At 33.2% G+C, this 26,803-nt stretch overlaps 2 protein-coding genes across 2 annotated transcripts; both read left to right on the top strand.

The window, feature by feature from the left end:
• The first annotated feature begins 2,191 nt into the window (after positions 1-2,191).
• Positions 2,192-2,890, top strand: LOC145164005 (uncharacterized). Its single transcript, XM_079082738.1, has one exon. It carries the CDS (start codon positions 2,192-2,194, stop codon positions 2,888-2,890), a length of 699 nt encoding a protein of 232 aa, XP_078938864.1.
• A 9,911-nt stretch (positions 2,891-12,801) lies between these two features.
• Positions 12,802-15,579, top strand: SOG1 (NAC (No Apical Meristem) domain transcriptional regulator superfamily protein). The gene is made up of 6 exons (XM_079085515.1): positions 12,802-12,987; positions 13,623-13,764; positions 13,870-14,056; positions 14,180-14,685; positions 14,765-15,157; positions 15,274-15,579. The coding sequence occupies exons 1-6, from the start codon at positions 12,980-12,982 to the stop codon at positions 15,319-15,321; spliced, it is 1,284 nt and encodes a 427-aa protein (XP_078941641.1). The 5' UTR covers positions 12,802-12,979; the 3' UTR covers positions 15,322-15,579.
• The last annotated feature ends 11,224 nt before the right edge of the window (positions 15,580-26,803 follow it).

Genomic DNA, 26,803 nt, shown 5'->3' with positions numbered 1-26,803 from the left:
CTGAATGAGAATTGGTCTAGAGGGACTCGGCGAGTGCATAAGCTAACTCGACGATTCAGCAAAGGTTTTCCCCGATAGTCTGAACGCGCTACAACTCGGCGAGTTGATGATACAACTCGAGGAGTTGAGTTGGAGTTTTCCCGATTCTTCTGAGGACAGGAGGAACTCGACGAGTCACATAGGTGCACTCGCCGAGTTGGGTCAACAGGGACTGTTGACTCGAGTGTTGACTTCCATTGACTTTTAGGCTTTGGTCAATTGTGAACTTTGGACACCATGGAGGGGTAAAATGGTATTTTCACCCTTTTTGAGACCTAGTAGAAGAGTTAGCTTAGTAGTTATTACAAACTGTTGATTAGAGATAATTATACTATGTAGACGGAGTCTATACTGTTCGTGGGGTGCTAGATCTACTTGCTTACTTACGAGGTGAGTCTTCTCACTATACTTACCTGAGTGGTAATATTGTGTGGCCGTAGGGTCTAATTTGAGTTATCGAACGGAGGGTCCTATGTGCTTATATTGAGTTATGTGATATTATGCATCTTGTCTTTGTGATATATGCTATATTGTTCTGTGCCTTACTGAGTGGGACCGGAGGGTCCAAACCGAGTTATGAGACCAGAGGGTTCTCACTGAGATACAGGACTGGAGGGTCCGACCCGAGCTGTGAAGACCGGAGGGTCTTCACTGAGACACATGACTAGAGGGTCCACACTGAGTCGTGAGACCAGAGGGTCCTCACCGAGACGCATGACCGGAGGGTCCATGCCGAGCTATAGTCATGAGAGGCTTATTATTTGTGTATGTGGTATTTTGGGGAACTCACTAAGCTTCGTGCTTACCGTGTTGTGTGATATATGTTTCGGGTACTTCTCAGGATCGCGGGAAGGCACCGGCTTGATTTTACACACCTGTTCGAGCCTATGTTTGAGGATTCTGGGATACTATCAGTTATTTTGTGGATTTGTGTTTGATATTTGATACAATTGTGGTTTTTGAGAAATGTGACATGAGTTTTTATGAGTTTTAAAAATGAAAATTTTGTTTGGGAATTTACGGTGTTACAGGAAAGTAGTATGGGCTCATACTACCAGAAGCACAGGATCCATATGGGAGTCAAGAAAATTCAAAAAGTTACTAAGAAACTGGAAAGGATTGAATATTCTTCAAAGGTAAATTCATATTGATCTAGACCCTTTTATATCTCCAGCATGGTGATGATTACTAGAGCAAGCGGTTCTGGTTCTAGATCGGAAGGAACAGGACCGAGAGAGGCCGACATACGTGATTAGATAGAGGCAGCAGTATCTGTATCCGTGAGAGAAATGATTCCAGATATGTTTGGATCTATCAAAACCGAACTAATCACCCTATTCGATGAGCGGTACACAGATGTTTCTAGTACTGCTGTCGTCGCTGCCACTGTTGTCATCGCTGCTGCAGCTTCACCTGGAGAAAAGGAGATACCCTATCGAGAGTTCAATAACACCGAGCTCCCAAAGTTTGATGGTTTTAGAGATTTTATTGTTGCCATGCGATGGATCTTAGATGTAGAAGGATGCTTCTACACTTGTGCTTGTCCAGCTAACCTAAAGTTCAGGTGTGTGCATAATCTCCTCCGTCATGGAGTGAAAGACTAGTGGAACTTTGTCACGAAGGACTACTTGCATGTAGAGAAAAGTGTAGTGACCTAGGAGTAGTTTGTTGAAAAGTTCAGAGAAGAGTATGTACCAATGGTGGAAAGGGAGCGACTAGCTCAAGAATTCTTGTCGCTCAAGCAGACAACTAAATCGGTGACAGAGATCACCAAAATGTTCACTGAGAGAGCCTTGTTCTGCCCCGAGTATGCATCCTCGGAACAAGTGAAAATGTTTCTGTATTTGAGCATGCTCAATACGACATCAGGGAGTTTGTATCAAACAATCGACACTAGACATTAGTTGAGATGCAGGAGCATGCTAGGAGGCGAAAAATCGAGTTAGAGACCCAGACTAAAGTGAAAGGGAAGATTCTGGCACCATCTCTGCCGGCATCCAATAAATTCAAATCCAATGGTTCAAGGTTTGGAAATCAGAAGGGGTGCACTTGCAACAAGTGTGGAAAGTTTCATGATGGTCCTTGTCGAGTAGGACCTGGGTGCCACAAGTGTGGCAAAGAAGGGCACTATGTCATGGACTACAAATAGAACATGCGCGAATATTTCAATTGCAACCAACTATGTCACTTTAAGGCTGGATGTCCTCTTCTGAAGGCAACATGTGCAATACAGGCTCCAGTACCTGCAACATTGAGGATAACTGATGGGTACCAAGGCAAATTCGAGGTTCCAAGTGAAAAGGGGCAAGACTTTCAGCTCACAGCAGAAGAAGCCAAAGAGGCGTTAGACATCGTAGCTAGTACGATTTTAGTCAAATCCATACCTGCCTTAGTGCTATTTGATTCTGGAGCAAGTCATTCATTCGTATCGCTTAAGTTTAGAAAGAACCTTAACAACACCACGGGAGATTTAGAACATCCTCTAAGAGTGGAAATAACTGATGAACGGACAGGTAAAGCATCAAAGGTATACCGCAGTTGTACTTTAAGAATCTATGAAAGTAATTTCCCAATAAATCTCATTCCCATTCCTATGCGAGAGATGAACATAATAGTAGGTATGGATCGGCTAAACCAGTTTGAGGCCCTGATCGACTGTAAGAAAAAGATAGTAATCGTTCAGACTCCATGTGGGGGAGAACTTACTATCCGGGTGAAGACTCCAAAAGTAGTTCAACGTTTTGTTCCACCTCAAGGGCTAGAAAGTACCTACAACATGGTTGTGAGGGATTCTTGGCCTATGAAATCAACACTCGGTAAGAGAAGAAGGAAGTTATCACAACAGTACTAGTAGTTTGTGAATTACATTATGTGTTTCCCGAGGACCTACCTAGTGTACCTCCAGAGCGACAAGTAGAATTTAGGATCGAATTAGTTCCTGATGTGGCACCTGTAGCCAAGGCACCCTATCGCCTTGCACCCCCAGAAGTACAAGATTTTTCTAATCAGCTTCAAGAGTTGATGGACAAAGGGTTTATTCGACCGAGTAGCTCGCCTTTTGGAGCACCAATCATGTTTATTAAAAAGAGATATGGGTCGCACAGAATGTGCATCAACTACAGGGAACTTAACAAACTCACAGTGAAGAGTCGTTACCCACTACCACAAATTGACGACTTATTTGATCAACTCCAGATAGCATAGTGGTTTTCCAAGATTGATCTACAATCAAGATACAACCGGATATGAATAAGAGAGGAATATATACCAAATACGTCCTTCAGAACTCGGTACGACCATTATGAATTTGTGGTGATGCCTTTCGAGCTCACTAATACACCCGCCACATTCATGGATTTAAGGAACCAGTTATGTAGGCCTATGCCCGATCTATCAGTAATCGTGTTTATTAACGATATATTGGTCTTTTCAAAGACTCAAGAGCAGCACAAGGAGCACCTAGGAGAAGTACTAGAAGTTCTAAGAAAGGAGAAGCTTCATGCGAAGTTCTCAAAGTGTTAGTTTTAGTTGCAAGAAGTCCAGATCCTTGGGCACCTTGTCAACCATGATGGTATTTTATTACACCCATCCAAGATTGAGGTAGTAATGCAATGGCTGGTCCTGACCACTCCTTCATAAATATGAAGTTTTCTAGGATTGGCGGGATATTACAGAAGATTTATCCAAGATTGTTGTACTAATGACCCGTTTAAGTAAGAAGGGTGTTACTTTTTGTTGGGGTCCTAAGCAACAATTGGTGTTTGGAACATTGAGGCAAAAGTTATGCGAAGCTCAAGTATTAACCCTTCCAGAAGGTGTTGATGACATAATAGTTACTGTGATGCATCAATCATGGGCTTTGGAGCCATCCTCATGCAGCGAGGCCGAGTAATCGCATATGCCTCAAGACAGTTGAAGCCCCACGAGGTTAACTATCCAACATACGATCTGGAGTTGGGAGAAGTCGTCTTTGTTCCAAATTAATTCTTGATCAATACTAATTAAATAATATAATTTCATATTAATATATTAGAACTTATAATATATTAACAAACCATAAGTGTCCTTATTCTCAATTTGTCTATCCAACAGTTGAGATGAAGATGGAACCCAAATGGACCATGCCAAATTGGGTCAAGTACATACTAAATATAGTTATGGACTTAGACACCTTATCCAACAGTCTCCCAGTTGGATAAGTCTAATAATTATATGTTTGACTTCAAGAACCGACCAGCAATCGTAGCTCTTTCAAAGTCTCGCGGAACTATGATGATGATGCGCCATTTAGGATAAGTGATCATATAATCCTCTGTTCTAGATATCAGCCGGGCAAATACATGGAACAATGTCGTACTTATTGTCCAGCAGTTTGTTTCTCAATTTTCGATTTGTTTGACATAGAACTAAACTGAACACATCAATTTGGTTCTGACCGGGCCCGGTACATAGGTCAAAACAAAATCATCGAGGGGCCCATATATCTCTTCTAATCCTCTAAGGATTAGAAGGAACATATAAACTTCGACTCATATGCTTATTCTACTACTTGTTGAATTATACACAAAGGTACATTTTATAACATCGAGTTACCGATGCGTTTTCGTACAATCAATGCACAACCAACTCATAATCAATAACTCATATCTCTAGGTTTGAAGACTTATATGATATTACCGTCTCACGATCACTCAAGATAAATTCCATGAAGTGATACAAGTGAGCGTGGGTTGAATCCAATACTCAGAACTTATGAGCACTCATGAATGTTGTAGAAACCATTTGCTATGTCTTGCACCTTAGACATCTACAAACCCAATTCATGACAGTCTTGATTCATATCTGCTTCCAACATATGACTGACTGTGGAGAGTTTGAATAATCTAGTTATTCGGGAAGTCAAAACATGCAAAGTGAAACACAAGAATAATACTAATCCTATATGGCCCCAAGCATCTTTGAGAGTAAATAAAACACCTTTTATTTAAACACCATATCGATTACTCATTACTCATTATTCATTGTATAATGTTTCGATTTATCAACCTTATACATGCATTAAAACAATAGTCATGCCATGCTCCAAGCATGCACACTATGTTTGTCTAAACAATAGTTCTGCCATACTCCAAGTATGCACACTATGTTTGTCCAAACAATAGTTATGACATACTCTAAGTATGCACACTATGTTTGTCTATGATCCTTACTTTGTGAAATAGACCACTTGAACATGATTCCAATGATTCTCATTTCACAATCCAAATCCTTATCGTAAATGTAAGAATTCCAAATTCCTACCATTTACCGAAATCTGTTAGATTCTAAACTTATATGCATTGATCCTCTTGTAATGACGATGCACAAAGTCACAAAGACTTGTCAACATACATTACAGAGTATTCCTATGGAGATCAATTCCATGGAAACGAAGTTTCAAGTTCAAAGTACATTCCTTCGAACATCCTTCTTGCATAAAAGTTTCTAACTTTCTCATAGATTCTTAATCTCCAACTCCCAATATGGAAGAACATTTCCATATTCCCATTTTGACTATCACAAGAGTCGCCTCCTTTAAGAATATGTCAATATGGTTCCTCTCCAAAATTTAACACCATACTTCCAACTGTCCATAAGCAACCAATCTTCGGTAAACCTCAGATTATCCTCAACAATTGCTTAATCATTTTAGTCATATCAAAATTCTAGTACTTTTCCCTCTTAATGCCCTAGGCATTTGGAAAATTTAGAAAGGATAAATATTATAGCACATGTAATCGATCCTATATATGAAGCATATGGGACACGATTCATGATGTCTCACATAAAGGCATGATCCTAGACCAGCCTTTTGCTACAATATTTTTTTTTATTTGCCATGTTTTCATAATTTGACTATAAAGAGGGATGCCGTAATCATAATCGAATTTTGAGAACGCAATATATATAGAATTTGCTTATGTTGAACCATTCCAACATAAAATTCATATATATATATATCCTTGACTAAAGATGATTAAAATCTCAATCTAAGATTTTAGAATTGAAATGAAGTATATAAAGTATAATTTCCTCTCCCTTAATTATAGTAAAACAACTTTTCCCAATTGAAGCCTTTTGTTTTCTATAATTAACATTGCTAACTTGCAACACCTATCATAATTGATTATGCTCCCACTAGCATAATAATTACTATTAGCATAACACTTATGCTCCCACTAGCTTTGACACGTATCCAGAAATCAGCTGGACTTCTAGAAATCAATACTTTATTGACTTTCTTACCAAAGTTCAGATTTCTGATATGAGATTCTTTGATAAGTCTTTATCAAAATCATACACCTTTCCTTAGATAGCTTACATGTGTGTCTAAACAATTTTTAGAACTATGAAAAGGGATGTCGTAATCATAGTCTCAATTGTTTAGACCTTTGCCATTTCTCACAAGTCCATGTTAGTGTGTCGGTTAACCACACACGCTCCACTAACGACTTTGAGAATGCAAATATCACAATTCCTATCTACTTAAAATCTACTTAGTGAAAACGTTTCCTCACCATCATTTTCGTGAATCGGAGAGAAACCTTATGACACTTAGATTTTATGGTGTATGTGTTCCTATCCATGTGAATTTGTCAAAACCATAATCACAAGACAAGGTTAGTGACAAATTTAAACTCATATGGACTGAACTTGTTCATTCTTAATTTCTTGCCACCTGGTAGCACAAGGGCCTACCATTGCTTCCAGGTTGTTATGCAACCAATTGAGAACTCTCAGAACTCATATGCAAAGCCAACTTTAACTGGAATGGGTACAAAAACTTGAATATGTCAACACGATAGACTATAAACCTCAAGTCGTGTGCTAGTGATAAACTATATGTTTTTATTCTTGATTAGTTCTTGAACCTTTTCAAGATCTTTAAGACTCCCACTGTCCTCTTGACATATAAGACTCTCTTGTCAAGAACCATTCCTTGACAAAACAAATATTCAAGAGTTAGTGCAGATACTTATCAAGATGAACACTTCACACGATTGGCCTTAGTTGGTCTTTGTTTTATCCAAAACATCACAACTTACCAATTTCAAATGTACAAGAGTAAGAAAACATTTTACTCTACATTTGACAAGTGTTATAAACCTTCTTTAGATTATGTCACTCAAGTCACAATCTTGGAGTATGACTCTAAGACTTGTTTTGGAACGAAGTATGGTTCATCTTTTTGATTTTAACCATTTCAATAATTCATGACTCCTCTTCTCAGCCATAAGAATGCACTAAGATGTCCTTAGAGGATCAATTGTGATATGGTTTCATTAAGATGATCATAAAACATGATACTAAAGTACTCTCCCATCTTTTCAGATTTGAGAAACTTTTATCTTTCTGCCTAATTTGATTCTTCTCATTCGTTCTGACATACATCAAAACTTTTCCAACGTTTCAGAATTATACTTAAAATTGTAAGTATAACCATATTTACTAAACTTTAGTAAATCATGACGAATAGTCTTATCGTTTCTTGTGGTGGACTTGACCAGTGCACAAGAATGTGTACTCGATCCCTTAGTCCTTCACTTGACTCACATATACATGTGAACAAGGAATTAGTCTTGATTTTCCAAAGATGAAAATTCGCATGCATCATACAATACAACTTGTATGATTCCAAGTTTCTGTCCAATTGAAACTTGGGTGACGATAATCTTTCCTTATTTGGTAAATTTACATACTACCACAAAAGAAAGAATCAAATTCATATTTCCAATATTGCTAGAAACATACAAACATCAATTTTTCATAAATGCCATTGCAAGGAGATATAATGAAATAAAACAGAATTTTATTTATTTAAAAAAAATACGGAAAAAACTTTTTCCTTACAATGCAACTTTAAATGAAAACTATGCTATTACATATTTCCTAGCAATCTATCATAGCTCCTAAGCAGCAGCTCAAAAATCCGATCTTCGAACCATACGATCGAAATCCATCTTCGCGATCAGATTCAACATACTCTTCTCTTAAGTTTCCTTCCCTTTGCTTGATCCTTCCAAACATCAAAATGCAACCTAGTCACATCATGTATTAAGAATTAACAATTAGAAACTTAACAAAGTTAGATAGTGTACTTATCTGAAGCAGAGTCAAACTTTTTGATTCTTCCATCTCTCAGATCTTTCAGGTAGTCAGGGTAGCTTCGCAACCAATTCCACTTCTCTTTACAAGAAAAACATATAGACTCTTTGGGAATGGTACACGGGACTATCACAGATTTAGCCTTTCCCTTTACCTTTTGGCCAACCGGGTTGACTAAGGCCTATCCCTTTCCATTGGGAAGAGAAAGCTTTTCCCGACTTCCAATGTTACCATTGTCAATGTCCATGGAAGTTTGAGAAGTAGATCTTCTACCCAATTTTACTTTTCCAGTGCGCCAAAACATTTCTGATTCAGCAGCAACAATCAAATAAGTAAGATCTATAAGGGTTATGTTGTGGTCTGTCACATAGTAGTTCTTAATGAACTCACTATACGATTCAGGAAGTGAATGAAGAACCCGGTCAACAGCCAACTTCCTTGAGACTTCGACACCCAACACTCTCAGCCTGTCGATATGTGACTTCATCTCTAAGACGTGAGAACACACATGCCTTCCATCTTCATGTTTCATTGCAAGTAGGGCTTGAGTGACCTTGAACTTTTCAAGTCTTTGAGCTTGCGGGTCAGGGAGAATAATTGGAGGAGGTGGAGGAAGAGAAGTATGATTTCCATGATCCAATCGCGGGACATCATCTTCATTAGGAAAGCTTGTTCCAAGAGATTTAGGAAGATCATAGTTGTCTGATCTAGACATCTACAATGGGAGAAATTCAAGTTAGTTGATTTAAGTCCTTAATACAACACCCAATATGAAATATTAAGGCTAGGACCCAACACAATATTTTATAACTTGGAAGAGGGATGACGTAATCCAATCTACAAAATATTCAAAGGTAGGCGAATGACGATTCACCAGTTTCCACCATGAAAAACGAAATGGGAATTAGGTTTTAATTGGATTGAAACTCCTAGATCTTTTGAGATTCATTGAACTTTTCAATGGCATGTTTAAATATCAATTGTCCCCTCTCAAGTTTGTGACTGGGATGCCGAGGATCACAAACAAGGTGTGAATAACCATGCAAATTTACTTGGTACCCTTAATTTTATCACCTAATCGATGTGTCGGTTACCCACACGCGCTCCACCGATCTATGATAAACATTAAGTCACCCTTTGACACTCTTACTAGTCCATGTTAGTGTGCCGGTTACCCACACACGCTCCACCAATGACTTGGTAAGGTACAAAGTGCAATTTCATGGGTTAGCACCAAATTCACATTTTCCTAAGTAACTAAGATTGAGAATTTATAAGTGTTCAGCTACTTAGTATTTATCATTATACTTTTAATGAAGGGAGAATTATAGTCCTTGTCTTACTCGTTCGGCTAACGACCCTCCACCAGTCAAGGAAGCGGTGGGTAAGAGTGGACACCCATTAAGCTGCCATTTTATAGGCAACAACCTTATACCCTCCTTATAGACCGACTTCGTGAATGAGGCCTACTAACGGTAAGACTGACTTGCTCTTATACATACATACATATATATATATATATATATATATATATATATATATATATATATATATATATATATTACTAACTTATAATACTATAAAGTATAAGGGTTGAATTTTAACTTTTAAAACTCTAGGGTTTGGAATTAAAGTTTCCTAAAGTAACTTTACTAATTCCAAAACTTGAGGGAAAGTTTTGAACAATTCAAAAAACTTTTGGATTTTCATAACTTATGAGTTTAATTAAAGTTTTAAAAACTTTTAATGGAGAGATTCTTGAACATCCATAACTTGAGGACAAGTTATGGAGTCCATAAAACTATTTATGAGAAAGACTCTTCAATTATGTAACCTATGACTCTTTAATGGATCTTTAAAAGAAATGACTTTTGGTAATCCATATCTTGAGGACAAATTATGGACTCCATTAAAAAACATTTAGATCAAAAATTACTTCATCAAACAATTTGCAAATAATTCCTATGATCTACCAAAACTCATAAGCATGAACATTCATATCAACTATTTCAAGAATCATATAAACATACATAAAACTTGAAAATTTGATAATAAACATTGAAAATGGATTAGTATAATCATTACCACATCAAAAACAGGTTTTATAAGTCCAAAACAGTTTAGGGTAATGATTCTAGTCCATTTCCAGCAGCAAAACTCGAAATTCTGCATACAGGGGCTCCTACACGTCGAGTGCAAGAACCTACTCGACGAGTAGGATGCATTTTGTCATGGACTCGTCGAGTCCCCCCATGGACTCGGCGAGTTCACTGTTCAGATTGCAGAATTCTCGACTTTTTCAAGCAGTTTGCATCAAATATCAAGAAAACAAGCCTAGTCTCTGATACCACTGATGGGTTTTGAGCATTCTAACACTCCTATGGTGTACATGAAACCCTAGAAACCTTGGATCTATGTTTTCTCTAATATTCATGCAAATAAGAATTTTCCAAGGCTTACATCCTAACTAGCATGGTATGGGGTACTTGTAATATAAAAACTAGTAGAATGACATACCTTTGTAGTTGCTTGGATTCCTTAAGACCTTGTGAGCCTAGCATCTCAAATGTGATGCCTCAAATGTTTCACACAACACCACAACTCTTGGAATAACTTGAGAGAAGAACACTTTCACTCAAAATCGGCTAGCCCTCTTGTTCTTGTCTTAGTGGCCGATTTTGCTCCTTATGAGGTTGCTTATATTATACCATGTAAACCCTAATGTGCATGGCTTTTCATTTCCCCCATGATCCATGGGTTTTAACCTCCATGGAGCACCCAATGGGTCCTAGCCCAATCTAGTGAATCATGGACCATAAGCCCACTATATAAGAATGAATGATTTACAAATCAATCCCCATATATTTAATTAGTCTCTTTTTGATCACATAATTAATTCCAAATTAATTCTTGATCAATACTAATTAAATAATATAATTTCATATTAATATATTAGAACTTATAATATATTAACAAACCATAAGTGTCCTTATTCTCATTTTGTCTATCCAACAGTTGAGATGAAGATGCAACCCAAATGGACCATGCCAAATTGGGTCAAGTACATACTAAATATAGTTATGGACTTAGACACCTTATCCAACAGAAAGCTCCTCAATGGAGAAACTTGCAGAAGTGTACATTAAGGAGGTAGCCTCTCGGAATGGAGTACCAGTCTCGATAATCTCTTATAGAGATGTTCTTTTTACTTCTCGGTTTTGGAGGAAGTTCCATGATGAACTGGGTACCCGGTTGCATATCAATACAACCTATCACCCTCAGACTGATGTGCAGAGTGAACGAACTATACAAACTTTTGAGGATATGTTAAGGGCATGTGTACTTGACTTTGGTGAAAGTTGGGATACATACCTACCGTTAGCAGAGTTCTCGTAAAACAACAGCTACCATTCCAATATTGTTAGACCTCCCTTCGAGATGCTTTCTGGGAGAAAGTGTTGGACGCCCATATGTTGGAGATCAGTTGGCCAACGAGTCATGGAAAGTATTGACCAAAGAGAAGTTTATCCCGAAATGGAATGGATCTTTGCAATCCAAGATTAAATTCTTTTTCTACTCTTGAATTATTTTTAATTTGGGTTTTCACTTAATTTATCACGTTTTTTTCCTAGTAAAGTTTTGTTTTTATAAATGATATTAAATTTTGGTTATGTGCTTAATCTTGTATGGGAGTTTTGTGTTTCGGAACTACAAGAAGGATGTACCCAAGTTCGTTGCTAAAGTTTGGTGTGACACGCTATACATTACCTCCTAATGCCCTCTTCATCCCTAAATTTCTTTACACTGTGGTGTTGTTTTATACATCTTAACCCTCTATTTTTATCCAATTTTGCTGTGTAGGAAAAAATATGTGTATGTGTATAAATTGGTATATGTATTAATTTTAGTTAACCTATATGTTCTTAGATATTTAGGCCTACTTATGAGAGCTTGGTATGCATCGATGATGGGTAATATTTACTTTAACCGACATGAATGAAAACTATTTGAATACTTGAAATAATATTGATTTTTTCTTCAATTATGCTATTATTTTGTTAAAAATGTTTTTTGATAGTTTTTTTTCATTGTTTAAAAAAAATCTAAAATCTTATTAATAATTTAAATGTGTTATAAATATTTTACCTGTGGAAACCACGGGTTGTAACCTAGTGTGTGCATATATATATATATATATATATATATATATATAGAGAGAGAGAGAGAGAGAGAGAGAGAGAGAGAGAGAGACCACATTTATTTATTAATAAAATATTTAATTAAGTAGAAAAAATATAAAAAATTATATATGGAGTGCATTTTAATATTATTAGCTTTTCAAGAGACCAATATTACAAGCAAATTAGTTCAAAGAGACCATAAGACTAAAAAAAAAGTTTGGATCAAAACCCATAAAAAATACATAATACATTGACATTTGTATAGTTATGTCTATGTAAAAAAACAAAATAAACTATGTATTCTAGGAGAGTTTGAAAGATTATTTAGAAAGAAAATAATAATAAGTCCTAAAAAGAAAAAGTCTGCATGCTCTAGAATTAACCGAGTAATATACGACCCCCTCTACTTCGACTTTCGAATTTCAAACCAATAGGCTGAGTGACGTCAATATTCAAGAAAGAAAAGTCTTTGTTCAGTACAAACCCTCGGTCCACGCACAGTCAAACCTAGAGAAGCACTTTGTAAAGAGAGAGGGGGAGGGAGGTGTGTGTGTGTGTGTGTGTGCTGAAGATCGATGGTGCCCTAAAGCTCTTTACACCAATCATTCATCACCATGGCTGGGTAAGCATCCGCCTTCTCTCTCTAATCAAGTTTCACGGACGACGATACAGCAACCGCTTAACTTCCATTTGAGTGTCTTGATTATCTTTAAGTTTTATATGATTTCTTAAATCAAGATTAATTTTTTCATGGTTTTGATGAAAACCCAATTCAAAATGTGTAATCTTTCCGTCGATTTGACGTATTGTGGTTGTCGATTTCTTAAAAACCCAACGAATCTGATAAATTTTGGGGATTCCACTTTGCTTCCATGATCAGTGAAAGACCGAAACCTTAACTTATTGCTTGACCATTAATGTGATCGAAAAAGTCAAACCTGAGCCATTTTTGGGTCAAAGTGAGATCGAAGATCTGCCATTGACACTCTCCAGATTAACGAGAGTCGTTATTTAAGCTGAAATAGCATTGCTACGCTTATGTGTTGTTGAACGTTTCCTGCTATCCTCATTAGGGTTTCCTTGTATCATGTAGGAAGATTATTTTGAGCCCCTCAATACTTTAAACCTCTATGATAACATTTGGAGCTTAGGATATGATCAAACTTATGGTTAACAAAATCAGATTATGTTAAATGTTTTATACGAAATAATTCAAAATCAGATCATTGACTTAAATCTTGATTTTGAACAATGCAGACCATCATGGTTAGTTGATAGCAACCGAATTGCATCAAAGATTAGAAGTGCTTCAAGTGCATGTGATCCTGAACATATCAAATGGAAAAGCAACCCCACAAAAACATGCCCTAATTGCCACCATATTGTCGACAATAGTGATGTAATCTTTTCTAATTTTCACTCACACATTATCATCAGATTCTTTAATGAAAGTTTTAGCATCTTTTCAAGATTTAGAAAGATTGAAAGTTTTGTATGTTAATAGGTTAATCAAGAATGGCCCGGGTTGCCCCGTGGGGTGAAATTTGACCCATTGGATCATGAAATTATTTGGCATTTACTTGCTAAAAGTGGTGTACATGGTTTTGTCCCTCACCCTTTTATTAATGAGTTTATTCCAACTGTTGAGGAAGATGATGGAATTTGTTACACTCATCCTCAAAAATTGCCAGGTACTTTTACATTTTGGCTTTCTATCTTCTTGTATTTGATAATTTAAATATTATATTATTTATTTACAAAGATATAAGCTTAGCAAGTGTCACATTTTTTTATTTGGCACATGCTTTTTAAAGGAGTTCAACAGGATGGAAGTGTATCTCACTTCTTCCACAGAGCAATAAAAGCCTACCAAACAGGAACCCGAAAGCGTCGCAAAATCCATGGCGATGATTTTGGAGATTTTCGTTGGCATAAAACAGGAAGAACAAAACCAGTTATTTTAGATAACATTCAACGTGGGTGTAAAAAAATTATGGTTCTTTACATTAGCCCAATAAAAGGTGGAAAAGCTGAAAAAACAAATTGGGTAATGCATCAGTATCATTTAGGAACAGGGGAAGATGAAAAAGAAGGAGATTATGTCATCTCAAAAGTCTTTTATCAACAACAATCTCAATCACAATCAAAAACTAATGGAAAAGATGATGACATCATCATTGAAGAAGTCAACGCCCTGATTGTTAAAGTTGACCCTGTGACACCTAAATGTGTTACCCCTGAACCCCCTCGTGCTGAAAGGCGGGTCCCGGATACAGGTCTTGGACATGGGCCCACTGAAATTTATGCAGATTTTGCTCAGGTAATCAATCCTCTATTTGATTGTATAATTGTAAATGTTTGTTTGTATGTAATGAACTTTGTAACTTTTTTTTTTGTAGCATGAGATGGAAGCCATTGATGAAGCTGAGGATGAAACTTGTTGCATGAAGCTTATTGATCATAATGATGAAGTTGAAGAAGTAGAAGTAGAAGATGATCATCATGTTGATGAACAATTACAAATAGAGGGTAATGAAGAAGCAAAATGGTGGGATAGTGAATCACAGTATTTGTTGGATTCACAACAACTTGTTGAAGGGCTTTCTTTGTGTGATGAGTTTCTTCAAAGTCAACCTGAGAATCAAGAGTCAAAGGGTAAACCACGTCTTTCTGATTATGCTCAATTGGGATCTGAAAATTTAAAGAAAGATTTGGAAGAGTGTCAAGGATTGATCATGGATCCTGCAAATTTAGAACTCGATACACCTCCTGATTTTCGCCTCAGCCAGCTTGTAAGTTTCTTTTTTCTTTTTTTTTTCAATCTTTTTGTGATATGAACTTCCCAATAAGTCAAATTAAAATACTCAAAATTGGTAAAAAAAATCGGTTGAACTGGTGATGTTTACAGGAATTTGGATCACAGGAAAGTTTTCTTGCATGGGGAGGCTGCAAATGAGGTTTATGGGTTGATGAACATCTTTTATTTCATCCAAGATGTGCAAACTTTGTATGTTGCATATCGTTTTGTGAAACTAAATTTGGATGACGTGTTTAATCTTTTGGAAGTAACTGTTTATATGTATTTGGTGTTATGTACTTTTTTTAATCTAAACTTCCGTTTTTGAAACAACAATAAGTGTATGCTTGTCTCGGATTGTTGTTCTTATGTTTTTTGTTTTTTGTTTTTTTTTTAATCCAAATTTAGATTTGACAATTTTGTTTTGATGATTAACAACCAATCATATTTGTAGTTAAGTTTGTTTTACAGAAAAGCTTGAAAATAATTGAAAATGGCAACCGAAAAAAAAATGAAGCTTAGAAGTTGGACATACGTGGTTGTCATTTTTTTTTTCTTTCATGATGCTTCAATGGTTAAATTTTGAATTTAATGGCATGTTTGTGAACGGACTTTAGATTAGTTTTGTTGCATGGTTAATAATAAAATGACATCAAAACCAAATGTTATGTCATCTCACATATTAAACTACAAGTCAAGCATAAATAAATTGCCAAACATAATTATAAGAGACACAAGCATTAAAGTCTCAAACTATCTCAAATACTCTCAAGCATCCAAATTTCTAAGACGTCCTCTAACAACCATCATTTAAGACACATCAAAACACAATGTTAGTCTAGTGATATATAGAAGGGTTAGGGGTCATGCAAGGTTGTATGATTGTTTTTGGGTTTATAAGATTGGATTCAGGATCTTAAGATCCCACAAAAATTATAATTTCAACTTATAAGTTCAAAACAAGAAAAATATCCATAACATTCAGTTTTCCATTCAAAACCTATAAAAACTTCTAAACATTAGTCGCAACAACAAAAAAGGTAAACGGTAATCCGGTGAAGAGTAAAAGTCGTAAAGTTGTAAAATTAATTTTTTATAATTTTTTTGATTTTTTTTTATTTTTAACAAAAAAATCAAGGAAGACAGGATCGGATCGGATCTCAATTCTATGATCCTACCTACAATCTTACTTTACATGAATTTTTAAGTATTTTACGTACTTTTATATATTTTGGTATGTTTTTCACGTGTTTTTGTATATATTTTTTTTTAAGTTTTTATATTGTTTTTTTACACACTTTTATGTATTTTAAATGTATAAACGTATTCTTACGTATTTATATGTATTTTTAAGTATATTTATTTATTTATTTTGGATTATTGTTTTTACGTATTTATGTATTTTTTTACTTCAAGTTTCATTGTAAGTTAACTATTAGACCTTATAAATTAAGAAAAAAAAACACTACAGTACTTCAAAGAAAACATTTTTCCAAGATGACCCTTAGCAATCAACACTATTTTTTTAGATAAATTCTTCCATTTTTTCATGAAATCAGTTTGTAGATGAACAAAGTTTACGAATATCTTTATTAACGACAATGATATCCGTAAACTTTGTACATCTCCAAACTGAATTCAAGAAAAATGGAAGAAATACCTACAAAAATGACGTTGATTGCTAAATATCGTTTTTGAAAAATGTTTATTTTGAAGTATTCTAATGCTTTTTTTTTCTTCATTTATAAGGTTTAATAGTTAGCTTACAATGAAATTAGAAATAATAAAATACATAAATACGTAAAAAAAAATATAACAAAATATGTAAAAATACTTAAAAATACATAAAAAAAATAGATCTATACATTTAAAATACATAAAAATATTAAAAAAAAATGTATATAAAAACTCAAAAAGTACATAAATACGTGAAAACTATACCAGAATAAATAAAAGTATGTAAAATTACTTAAAAGTTCGTATAAATACATAAAAAATAGTTTATACATTTAAAAAACATAAAACAGTCGTAAAAAAATATATAAAAAAACTTAAAAATCTAAAAAAATACATAAAAAATATATAAAAATACATAAAAGTACTTAAAAATACATATAAATACATAACAATATGTTTATACATTATATACCAACTTTAAGGAAATCTGTAGAAAATTCACATTATTTAAGAAAATTAATGATTTGGTCTCATAGCCAGCTGAGTAGGACAAAAGGAGCTAAAGTAATGAAATTTGTCGGTTTCTTGGGATTTTTATTCAAAAAAATAAATTTCGGACTTAATCGTTAATTTCCATAAAATAATGAGATTTTTTTTGAAGATATTCCTATTTAATAAAGTCAGAGAGTTAATTAAGTGGTAATTAATATATGAGTTTGAGTTATTTAAATAGTTCACATAACACCTTAAGTATAGGAAGCCGATTTGTACATAATAAATTTTTTTCCATACATAACAATTTGTGCTTTAAAATTTTATATTTTATGATTTTATAAAGCATAAATTGTTGTGTATGGTGAAAAATTGTTGTGTGCAAATCACTTCCCGTAAGTATATAAAGAAAGTTGATTGGTTATTATAGGAAATAAACATATAGATGTTAACCCTAATTATGTTCCCTCCCTCACCTTGAACTTGACGCCCTCTCCTTTGTACACTCTTAGTCATTGATCAAGAAAGGGAAAAAGAAATAAAATTATCATTTGATTGTTATTGTTCTAACATCATTTATTTTAACTCTCTATGGATCCTTAGTTACTTAGTTTCTTACAGAGAGAATCAACATTGATTACTTTTTCATACACAATAGGATCCTTAGACTTGAGGTAATTAATTTCTTACACCTTATACTTGTAGTTTTTATGATCATACTAAGTTCTAATTGAATCAATTTTTATGAATTAAAATTTTAAAATTGTTATATCTCTATTTGTGTGGATTATATATATATATATATATATATATATATATATATATATATATATATATATATATATTTTAAATCAAATAATGTAACGCCCGTAGATCATGGCTAGTCCATTTAGAGACAATGAGCATCAAAAATGACTTTTTGGTAGAAGATTATTTAGAATGAATAATCTTAACTAAGTTGTAGTGGTCATCACAAGGATTCCGGATATTTAAAGAATGCCGAAATCCGAGTTATAACGAAGAAGTTATGACTTGTCGAAGTTTCGCGACAGAACCGACACGACACATCGCGACGTAAATAGTGAAATTATGTTAGAGCGATATTTGGCCTTAGCGATCTAAATGAAAGTCATAGAATACGTTAAACCGAGAGCGTGCATAAAAAGAACGTCCAAATCTGACTTCGTATGAGGAAGTTATGATTTTTCTAAGTTTCAGCTTAGCAGTATGCAACCCGAAGTTCGAATATGAGATCGAGGGATTTCTAGCCGAAACAATCTAAACGAGAATCGAAGATCTTATCGATAGTAGTTCAACGGTAAAAATACAGACGAAAACGGACGTCAGATGAAGAATAGGAATGGCAACGGGGCGGGTTCGGGGCGGAGCATGGTTTCCCAAACCCGCCCCAATATTTTTCGGGTTTCTTATCGGGGCGCCCATCGGGTTTCGGGTATCTTATCGGGTTTATAACAATTCATAACGAAATCTTTATTCCGCTTTAGGGTACCCTGATGTCTTATAAAAAAATATATGTTCTAGCCTCCATTTTAAATTAAAAATATGATGCATCACTTTAATAAAATAAACTGGACGTTATATTAAAAATAATTTGATTTAAGTTTAGTGTAATACGTCAAAACATAAAAAATGATCATTCACACAATATTTTTAATAACTAAAAAGATTGTCCACAATGCAATTAACATCAAAAGGATTTGAAGATATATATATATATATATATATATATATATATATATATATATATATATATATATATATATATATATATATATATATATATATATATATATATATATATATATATATATAGAGGGAAATGTTATTTGGAAAACAAAAAAACCTTAAAAAAACCCTAAAAAAACCCAAAAAATCATAAAAATGCATAAAAAAAATACCTAGACATTACAAAGCTTTTTTTTGAATTTTTTTATCAAAAAATCGCAGCCTTTTTGACAATTTTGCTAAAAAAAATTAATTATTTATTATTATTTTTTTTGTAAAATTTTTTTTTTCAAAAAAATTTTCAACGATTTTATATTAAAAGCTGCGATTTTTTGATAAAAAAATTCAAAAAAAAGTTTTGTGATCTCTAAGTATTTTTTTTATGCATTTTTATGATTTTTAGGGTTTTTTTGTTTTCCATAAAACCTAAACCTATATATATATATATATATATATATATATATATATATAATCCGGGCGGGGCGGGTCGGGGCGAGGGTAACCCACTCCCTGCCCCGAACCCGATAAAAAACCCGATAAAGACCCGTTACCCGACCCGAAATGATCGGGTTTCGGGTTTCCCCGTCGGGTTCGGGCTTTTTTGCCATCCCTAATGAAGAAGTTATGAATTTCTAACGGAGTTTTCCTGTCCCGGCCTACTAAAAATATAATATTAAAAATAAAGTCAAAATTAGCCGACAGAGTCTAAATGAATGTTGTAGAGCATAGTCTCACCTACGCGTGGATATAAAGAACGTCGAAAACGGAACTCGTATGCGAAAGATACGAATTTTAGAAGTTTGGAAATACGGAGTACGCCCAGCGTACTCGGGTACTTGGCCACGGATGAGCCACGTCGCAGCCTCGAAAGCCTCCGGTCTTATCCACCCAGTACGCCTAGCGTACTAGGTGTACGCCCAACGTACATGTCGACAGGGGAGTACGCTGGGGTTACGCCCAGCGTAATCAGGGGTTCAGCACCCTATAAATAGAACTCGAGGGCTGCCGAACTTTTTGCTAATTTTCCCCTTCTTCACCCCTTTTTCTTTCTTCTACTTTGCGAGAAATACCCCCGAAGCCCCGATATCATCCCGACACCCGAATCAAGTCCCGACGCTCCGAAGTTCCCGAGAAAATTATATTTTCAAGCCGAAACTCTGTCCGCGTGAAGCCCGGTTTTGGAGAAAACATCCCGGTTTTATCAGAAACGATTATTTTAAGAGACGAGGTGATGTCCGATCATCGTCTTATCAAGTGAGTGTGTAGTTACGTTCTTCTAACACATAGATAAGAAGTATTTGCTATGAAGTACGTGTTATGTGTTTATACATTGTTTGTTTACTTGAGATGGATGTTGAATTAATGTTTTATACATGTTTTAAAAGGTTTAAACTGTATATGTGTTTGCATCTACAAATATGTTGGGTAGAACATGGGTAGATGAAATAGTTGATGTGAGACGAAATAATAAGTGTTTTGAACTCAACGTGTTCATTAAGTATTTTTGAACTCTATGTGTTCACTTGGTGTTTGAACTCTATGTGTTCATCAGGTATATTTGAACTAAGTGTTCACTAGATGTTTTGAACTTATGTGTTCATCAGGTATTTTCGAACTGAGTGTTTAATAGATGTTTTGAACTATGTGTTTATCAGGTGTTTTTGTACTATGTGTTCATTAGAGGATCGTGTTCATTAAGTATTTTTGAACTAGATGTGTTCACTTGATGTTGTTGAACTGAGTGTGTTCACTAAGTGTTTGAGAACTAAGTATTCACCAGATGTTTTGAATTAAGTGTCCACTAGGAGTGTTAGAACTAGGTGTTCGTTAAGTATGTTGAACTAAGTGTTTACCGGTTGTAATTTGAGGACCTGGGCAGTGGTGGACTTTGTGTCAATTCCTTAGGTCAATCCTTAGGAATAAATGAATAAAGGATAGTTGATTCTTAGGGTAAATCCTTAAGAAATAAAGGAGATAATGGGGATGAGTAATTTGGATTGATTGATTGATTTATTGATTGATGATTGAATATAATAATTATATTATTGTGGGTCGAAAACCCTATATGCTCACCAGGCTCCCAAGCCTGACCCACTCAGTTTTCTTTGCATTACAGGTAATGGCACAAGAGTATAAGTTGGTTGACTTGACGAGAGATTTTGGATTTTAGACTAGCAGTTGTAAATAACTACCGTAAGGTTAAATTGTAATGTTTATGCTTTTTGGTATGTATCGGAACATGACATCCCGAGGTTTTATTATTTAATGAAAAGTATATTCTCTTTGAGAAATGTTTTGATAAAATCTTATCATATTTTGTTTGGGAACAAATTCCACAACTGTTTTCTTCAAAGGATTACTCTAATTTTAAAACAAAGCATAAACAAATCGGTATTTTATGGCCGTGAAATTGGGGATGTCACAAATAATCCTCAACACGCACCGCATACTAAAGGTAATTACACCTACGACCAACTTACATAATTCAAATAATATCAAGAATAAGTTTAATGCCTTGAAACAATCCTACAACTCACATAGAGTGACTGTACATCTCAAAGTCATCTCATATGTAACCCAATCCATGAGATGTAATACATTTACATGATTAACTATACAGATACGGTGGAAAAGTTGTAAATATGATATAATAACCTTTAATTGCAGATACGCAATTGTGGATAATTAGATAACAGTTCAAATTCAATACTAATCCATCGTTCATCATCCAAATTTCTCTAACCTTCAAAAATCATCCAGATTTCTTCAATTAAACCCTCAATCAACATCATCCATCCTTAATCTATAATCAATCTTCATCAACAACACGTTTATCATCATCATTCAACAATAGACAACAAAAGTACGTTTTTTGTTCTTTCAATCCAACCTTCAATTCTGCTTGAATACGAGCATATCTTCAACATATGCGATTAATTATACTCCCAACGTCATTAGATCAATTCCATCGATAATCAACAACAGATCCACTTCATATCATTCATTCAACATCGATCATCAAACAAAACTTCGAAATTAAGGTTAGAGAAATATAAAATCATTTATTTATTGAAAAATTTCATATAATTCTCTATTAGTATACTATTTTGTATATTATTCATATGTGAATAACATATAAAAATTATATCTATTTCTGAATACACCTTGTAATATTTATATGTGAATAATGTGTAATATTCACATATGAATATACCATCTAATATTCATAAGTGAATATAACATCTAATATTCACAAGTGAATATAACATCTAATATTCACAAGTGAATGCATCGTTTAATATTTAAATATGAATATATTGTGTGATATTCACAAATGAATATACTAACTCCTTAAAAATGAAAAAAACGAAAAAAAAAACTATGTTTATGTATATATTAAGGTAATGATCAGTATAGTTTAAGGAAACATGTTTTGTTGGAAAACACATATGTATTCATTTCTCATTTCCGTCGGTACGTTAGAGACTCTTGCGTCAAAAATAAACGATTCGCTGAGAATGATTCCCCCATTCTCAACATTTTTTATTGTTTCAATTGAACTTACCTATATATATATATATATATATATATATATACACACACACACACACACACACACACACACACACACACACACACACATATATATATATATATATATATATATATATATATATATAAAAGTAAGTTCAAATAAAAATAGTAAATAGTGTGAGAACGTAAAAACACTATGTTTTTGTTATTATTATGTAATGAATATTGTATATGTGTATTTTTGAAGTAATTCTAATATGAATATTAACGTTTGATTATTCATATATTCATTAGAATGTTATTATTCTATTATAAATTTATGTATGCATATTTTTACAGTAAATTCTAATTTTAGTTTTAACATGTGGCTATTCATTTATTCTTTGCTGAATAATAACATAAAGATAGTGTTTTTACGTTCTCACACTATTTACTACTTTTATTTGAACTATCCCCTATATATATATATATATATATATATATATATATATATATATATATATATATATATATATATATATAGGGTGAGGTTCAATAGAGACCCATAATTAACAAGGAACCAATGAACCAATCGTGAATGTCGGAAATCATAATGATCAACGACTGAGGAAACAGATGTACACTTGTACATTGGACGCACACACACATCGGATTATACCAAAAAACCCACATCTTATCAAAAACCCATCTCTTTTTTCGTTTAAATATTTTTTAGGCACATTTTTTATAGAAAAAAAACCCGAATATATCGTTGTTCACGATTTTTCGTCCTCTTTACATAGAGATCCATGTTGATATATAAAAAACGAATTTTTTTTTGAAATGAACCCAATTCATTTTGTTATTTTATCCAAAAAAACCTAATTATACTAAAAATATTAAATTTTTGTACTCTATTAGTATACATCAACACCGATTAAGAAAAAAAACTCGATCAGTTCAGATTCACACTGTGAATCTAAACTGTAAATATTTCAATTTGTAACATTCACAATGTGAATTTGACTTACTATTTCAACTCTTTGATCATTCGCAAATTAACTTAGTGAAATTTACATATGAATCGAAATATATTCCATGTAGTTTTATAATATTTTAACGTTTTCATTACTCATAAATTAGTTTTGTAAAATCAACAAATTGATTTATTCACATTGTGAATCTGACTTACTATTATTCACACTGTGAATCTGAGCAGGTTCACAATGTGAATCTGAGCAGGTTCACAATGTAAATCTGAATAGGTTCACAATGTGAATTTAAACTAAAATTTCGATTTTTTTAAAACATCAGTATGAATCTATGTTTAAAGAGTACCAAAAACGATAAATTTTGATATATTTATTAATTTTTTGTACAAAAAAATAGACCTTAACTTTTCAACAAACAAAGAAAATGAAGTGAGTTTTTTGAAAAAAGTTCTTTTTTTATATATCAATATTGTTCTCTATGGAAAGAGGACGTAAAATCACGAACAATGGTATATTCAGTTTTTTTTTTCCAATAAAAAACATGGCTTAAAAAAATAAACTAAAAAAAGAAAGTGAGTTTTGTTATAATCCGGTGCATGTGCGTCAATTGTAAAAATGTATAACCATTCTTTTTGTCGTTGATCGCTTTAAATTTCGATGCTTTGGATTAGTTACTTGTTTCGTTAATTAATAATGGTTCTCTATTGAACTTTTCTATATATATATATATATATATATATATATATATATATATATATATATATATATATATATATATATATATATAAAAGATCGGGTGGTGACTCATTTTAAAGTGAGGACACCTTAAAAAATTGAAAACAAATCTAAAAAAAAATACAAATCATAAAATTAAGCATAGATCTATGTCAGGGAGAAAAAAATCGGAAAAAAATTGGATCATTAAAATTGAAGCATGGATCATTTTTATGATCCACGATTCAATTTTTATGATTCATGATTCAATTTTAATGATGCAATAAAAAATTTCTTTTTTTTTCTCCCGGACGTAGTACTATGCTCGGTTTTATGATTTGTATTTTTTTTACATTTTTTTTAAGGTGTCTTCACGAGTACTCAATTTAAAATGAGTCCTCACCGGAACCGGACCCTATATATATATATATATATATATATATATATATATATATATATATATATATATATGTGTGTGTGTGTGTGTGTGTGGGGGGGGGGGGATATGGAATATACATTACAACATCACCTAAGCTTAGGTACTAAACCTCTAAATTATGCAGTTTTATCTTATTAAATATAACCAATTCAGTTTTCACATGGTAAATATACATTCCCCATTGCATTTCTTTCCTCTATTATCGTTTAACCACCCATGTTTTCTTTCCTCCATTATCGTTTATTACTTCACGTCAGTGAACATAATTGTTTTCCACTATCACGAAGGTCAAAGATAATTAACATTTTTGTTTCTCTATCAAAATTATTGCTTCAATATTGAATCTACAACACCAAGTGTTAGTTATGAGTTCGTAATTGCATTCTTTAGCTAATAAAACGACGTAGTTTAATGAGGTTTAGTACTTAAGTTTAGGTGAGGCTGTAATCTATATTCACTTTTCCATATATATATATATATATATATATATATATATATATATATATATATATATATATATATATATATATATATATATATATATATATATATATATATATATATATATATATATATCTCAAAAGAATATAATATTTACTAAATATTATGTATCCAGTTTCGTATTAATGTCATAATTAATGTGTGAAAACGATTACCGATAACTAATATTCTTTGCTCACCATTTTACAAAATTATGAAAGTTGTATATAAAGTCTTTGTTATTGTTTTCAAAAAGAATATATCATTTGCTTAAAGAAACTTAGAAAATACAGGATGACATCCGGAAAATTTGTTGCTTGTCTTTTTATACTGATGGTTGCTTCTTTTGTTTCAACTCAAGTAGAAGAACAAGGTAAATTTTATCATATCATATCCTGAAACTAATGTTTGATTATTGATAATCGTTATTAATTTTTATAGTGTATTGTACAAAACATTGTTGCAATCAAGTAGATTGCAAAACATTGTGCGGGAATCTTGTGAGCAGGGCTTTGTTGATCAATCGTCATGTCGTACGTGGAGAAATGTGTAGACCAGATTTGGCTTGCTATTATGGATTATGTTGTTGCATTGTATAAATTGAAATAAAAGTCAAATTTGTTATAATGTGTATTGTTTTTTATATAAAGTTTAAACAAAATCACATAGATGGTTGTTGTCGATGACAAAATGAGCCATGAATAGTCCCATTTAGATGTTTTTGACAAATGATCAATGTCGTGTCAAAAAACTTGAACAGTTCATCCATAGGGTGGACAGAATCGTTGAACGTCGATGCGGGCTCACAATGGTACCGAATGTACCCCGACTAAACGATTCCAAACGCAGACGGTACTGCCAAATGTATAGAATGAAAGGTTTATACGCTGCTCATCCCATCTCCTTTTTGACAAAGTGTGTCTTTATATATATATATATATATATATATATATATATATATATATATATATATATATATATATATATATATATATATATATATATATATATATATATATATATATGAGGGTTCAATTGAGAGAAAAAAAGGATTGAGAATGAGGGACTCATTCTCCGCCAATCATTTAATTAGCATCTTAGCATAAAATATACGGTGACAAACTTGTAAATATGATATAATAACCTTCAATCGTATATAGGTAACTGTGGATAATTAGATAACAGTTCAAACTCATTATTAATCGATCGTTTATCATCCAAATTTCTTCTCCAACCTTCAACGATCATCCAAATTTCTTCAATTAAATCCTCGATCAACATCATCTAGTGTTAATCAATCATTGATCTTCCTCAATAACACATTTATTAACACCATTCAATAGTGGACAACAAAAATTCGTTTTTGGTTCTTTCAATCCAACCTTCAATTCTGCTTGAATACGAGCATAGCTTCAACATCTATAATTAATTATACTCCTAGCATCATTAGATCAACATCATCGATAATCAACAACAAATTCACTTCATATCATTCATTCAACATCGACCATCAAACAAAACTTCGAAATTAAGGTTAGAAAAACATCAAATCATTTTTTTTTGAAAATTTTCATATAGTTCTCTATCA

The sequence above is a fragment of the Lactuca virosa genome, chromosome 3 (genome assembly GCF_052849685.1).
Source record: "Lactuca virosa cultivar CGN04683 chromosome 3, Lactuca_virosa_CGN04683_v6, whole genome shotgun sequence".
In the NCBI taxonomy this organism is placed as follows: Eukaryota; Viridiplantae; Streptophyta; class Magnoliopsida; order Asterales; family Asteraceae; genus Lactuca; species Lactuca virosa.
Note: the sequence above shows the minus strand (reverse complement) of the source record. Positions and strands in the feature narration are given on the sequence as shown.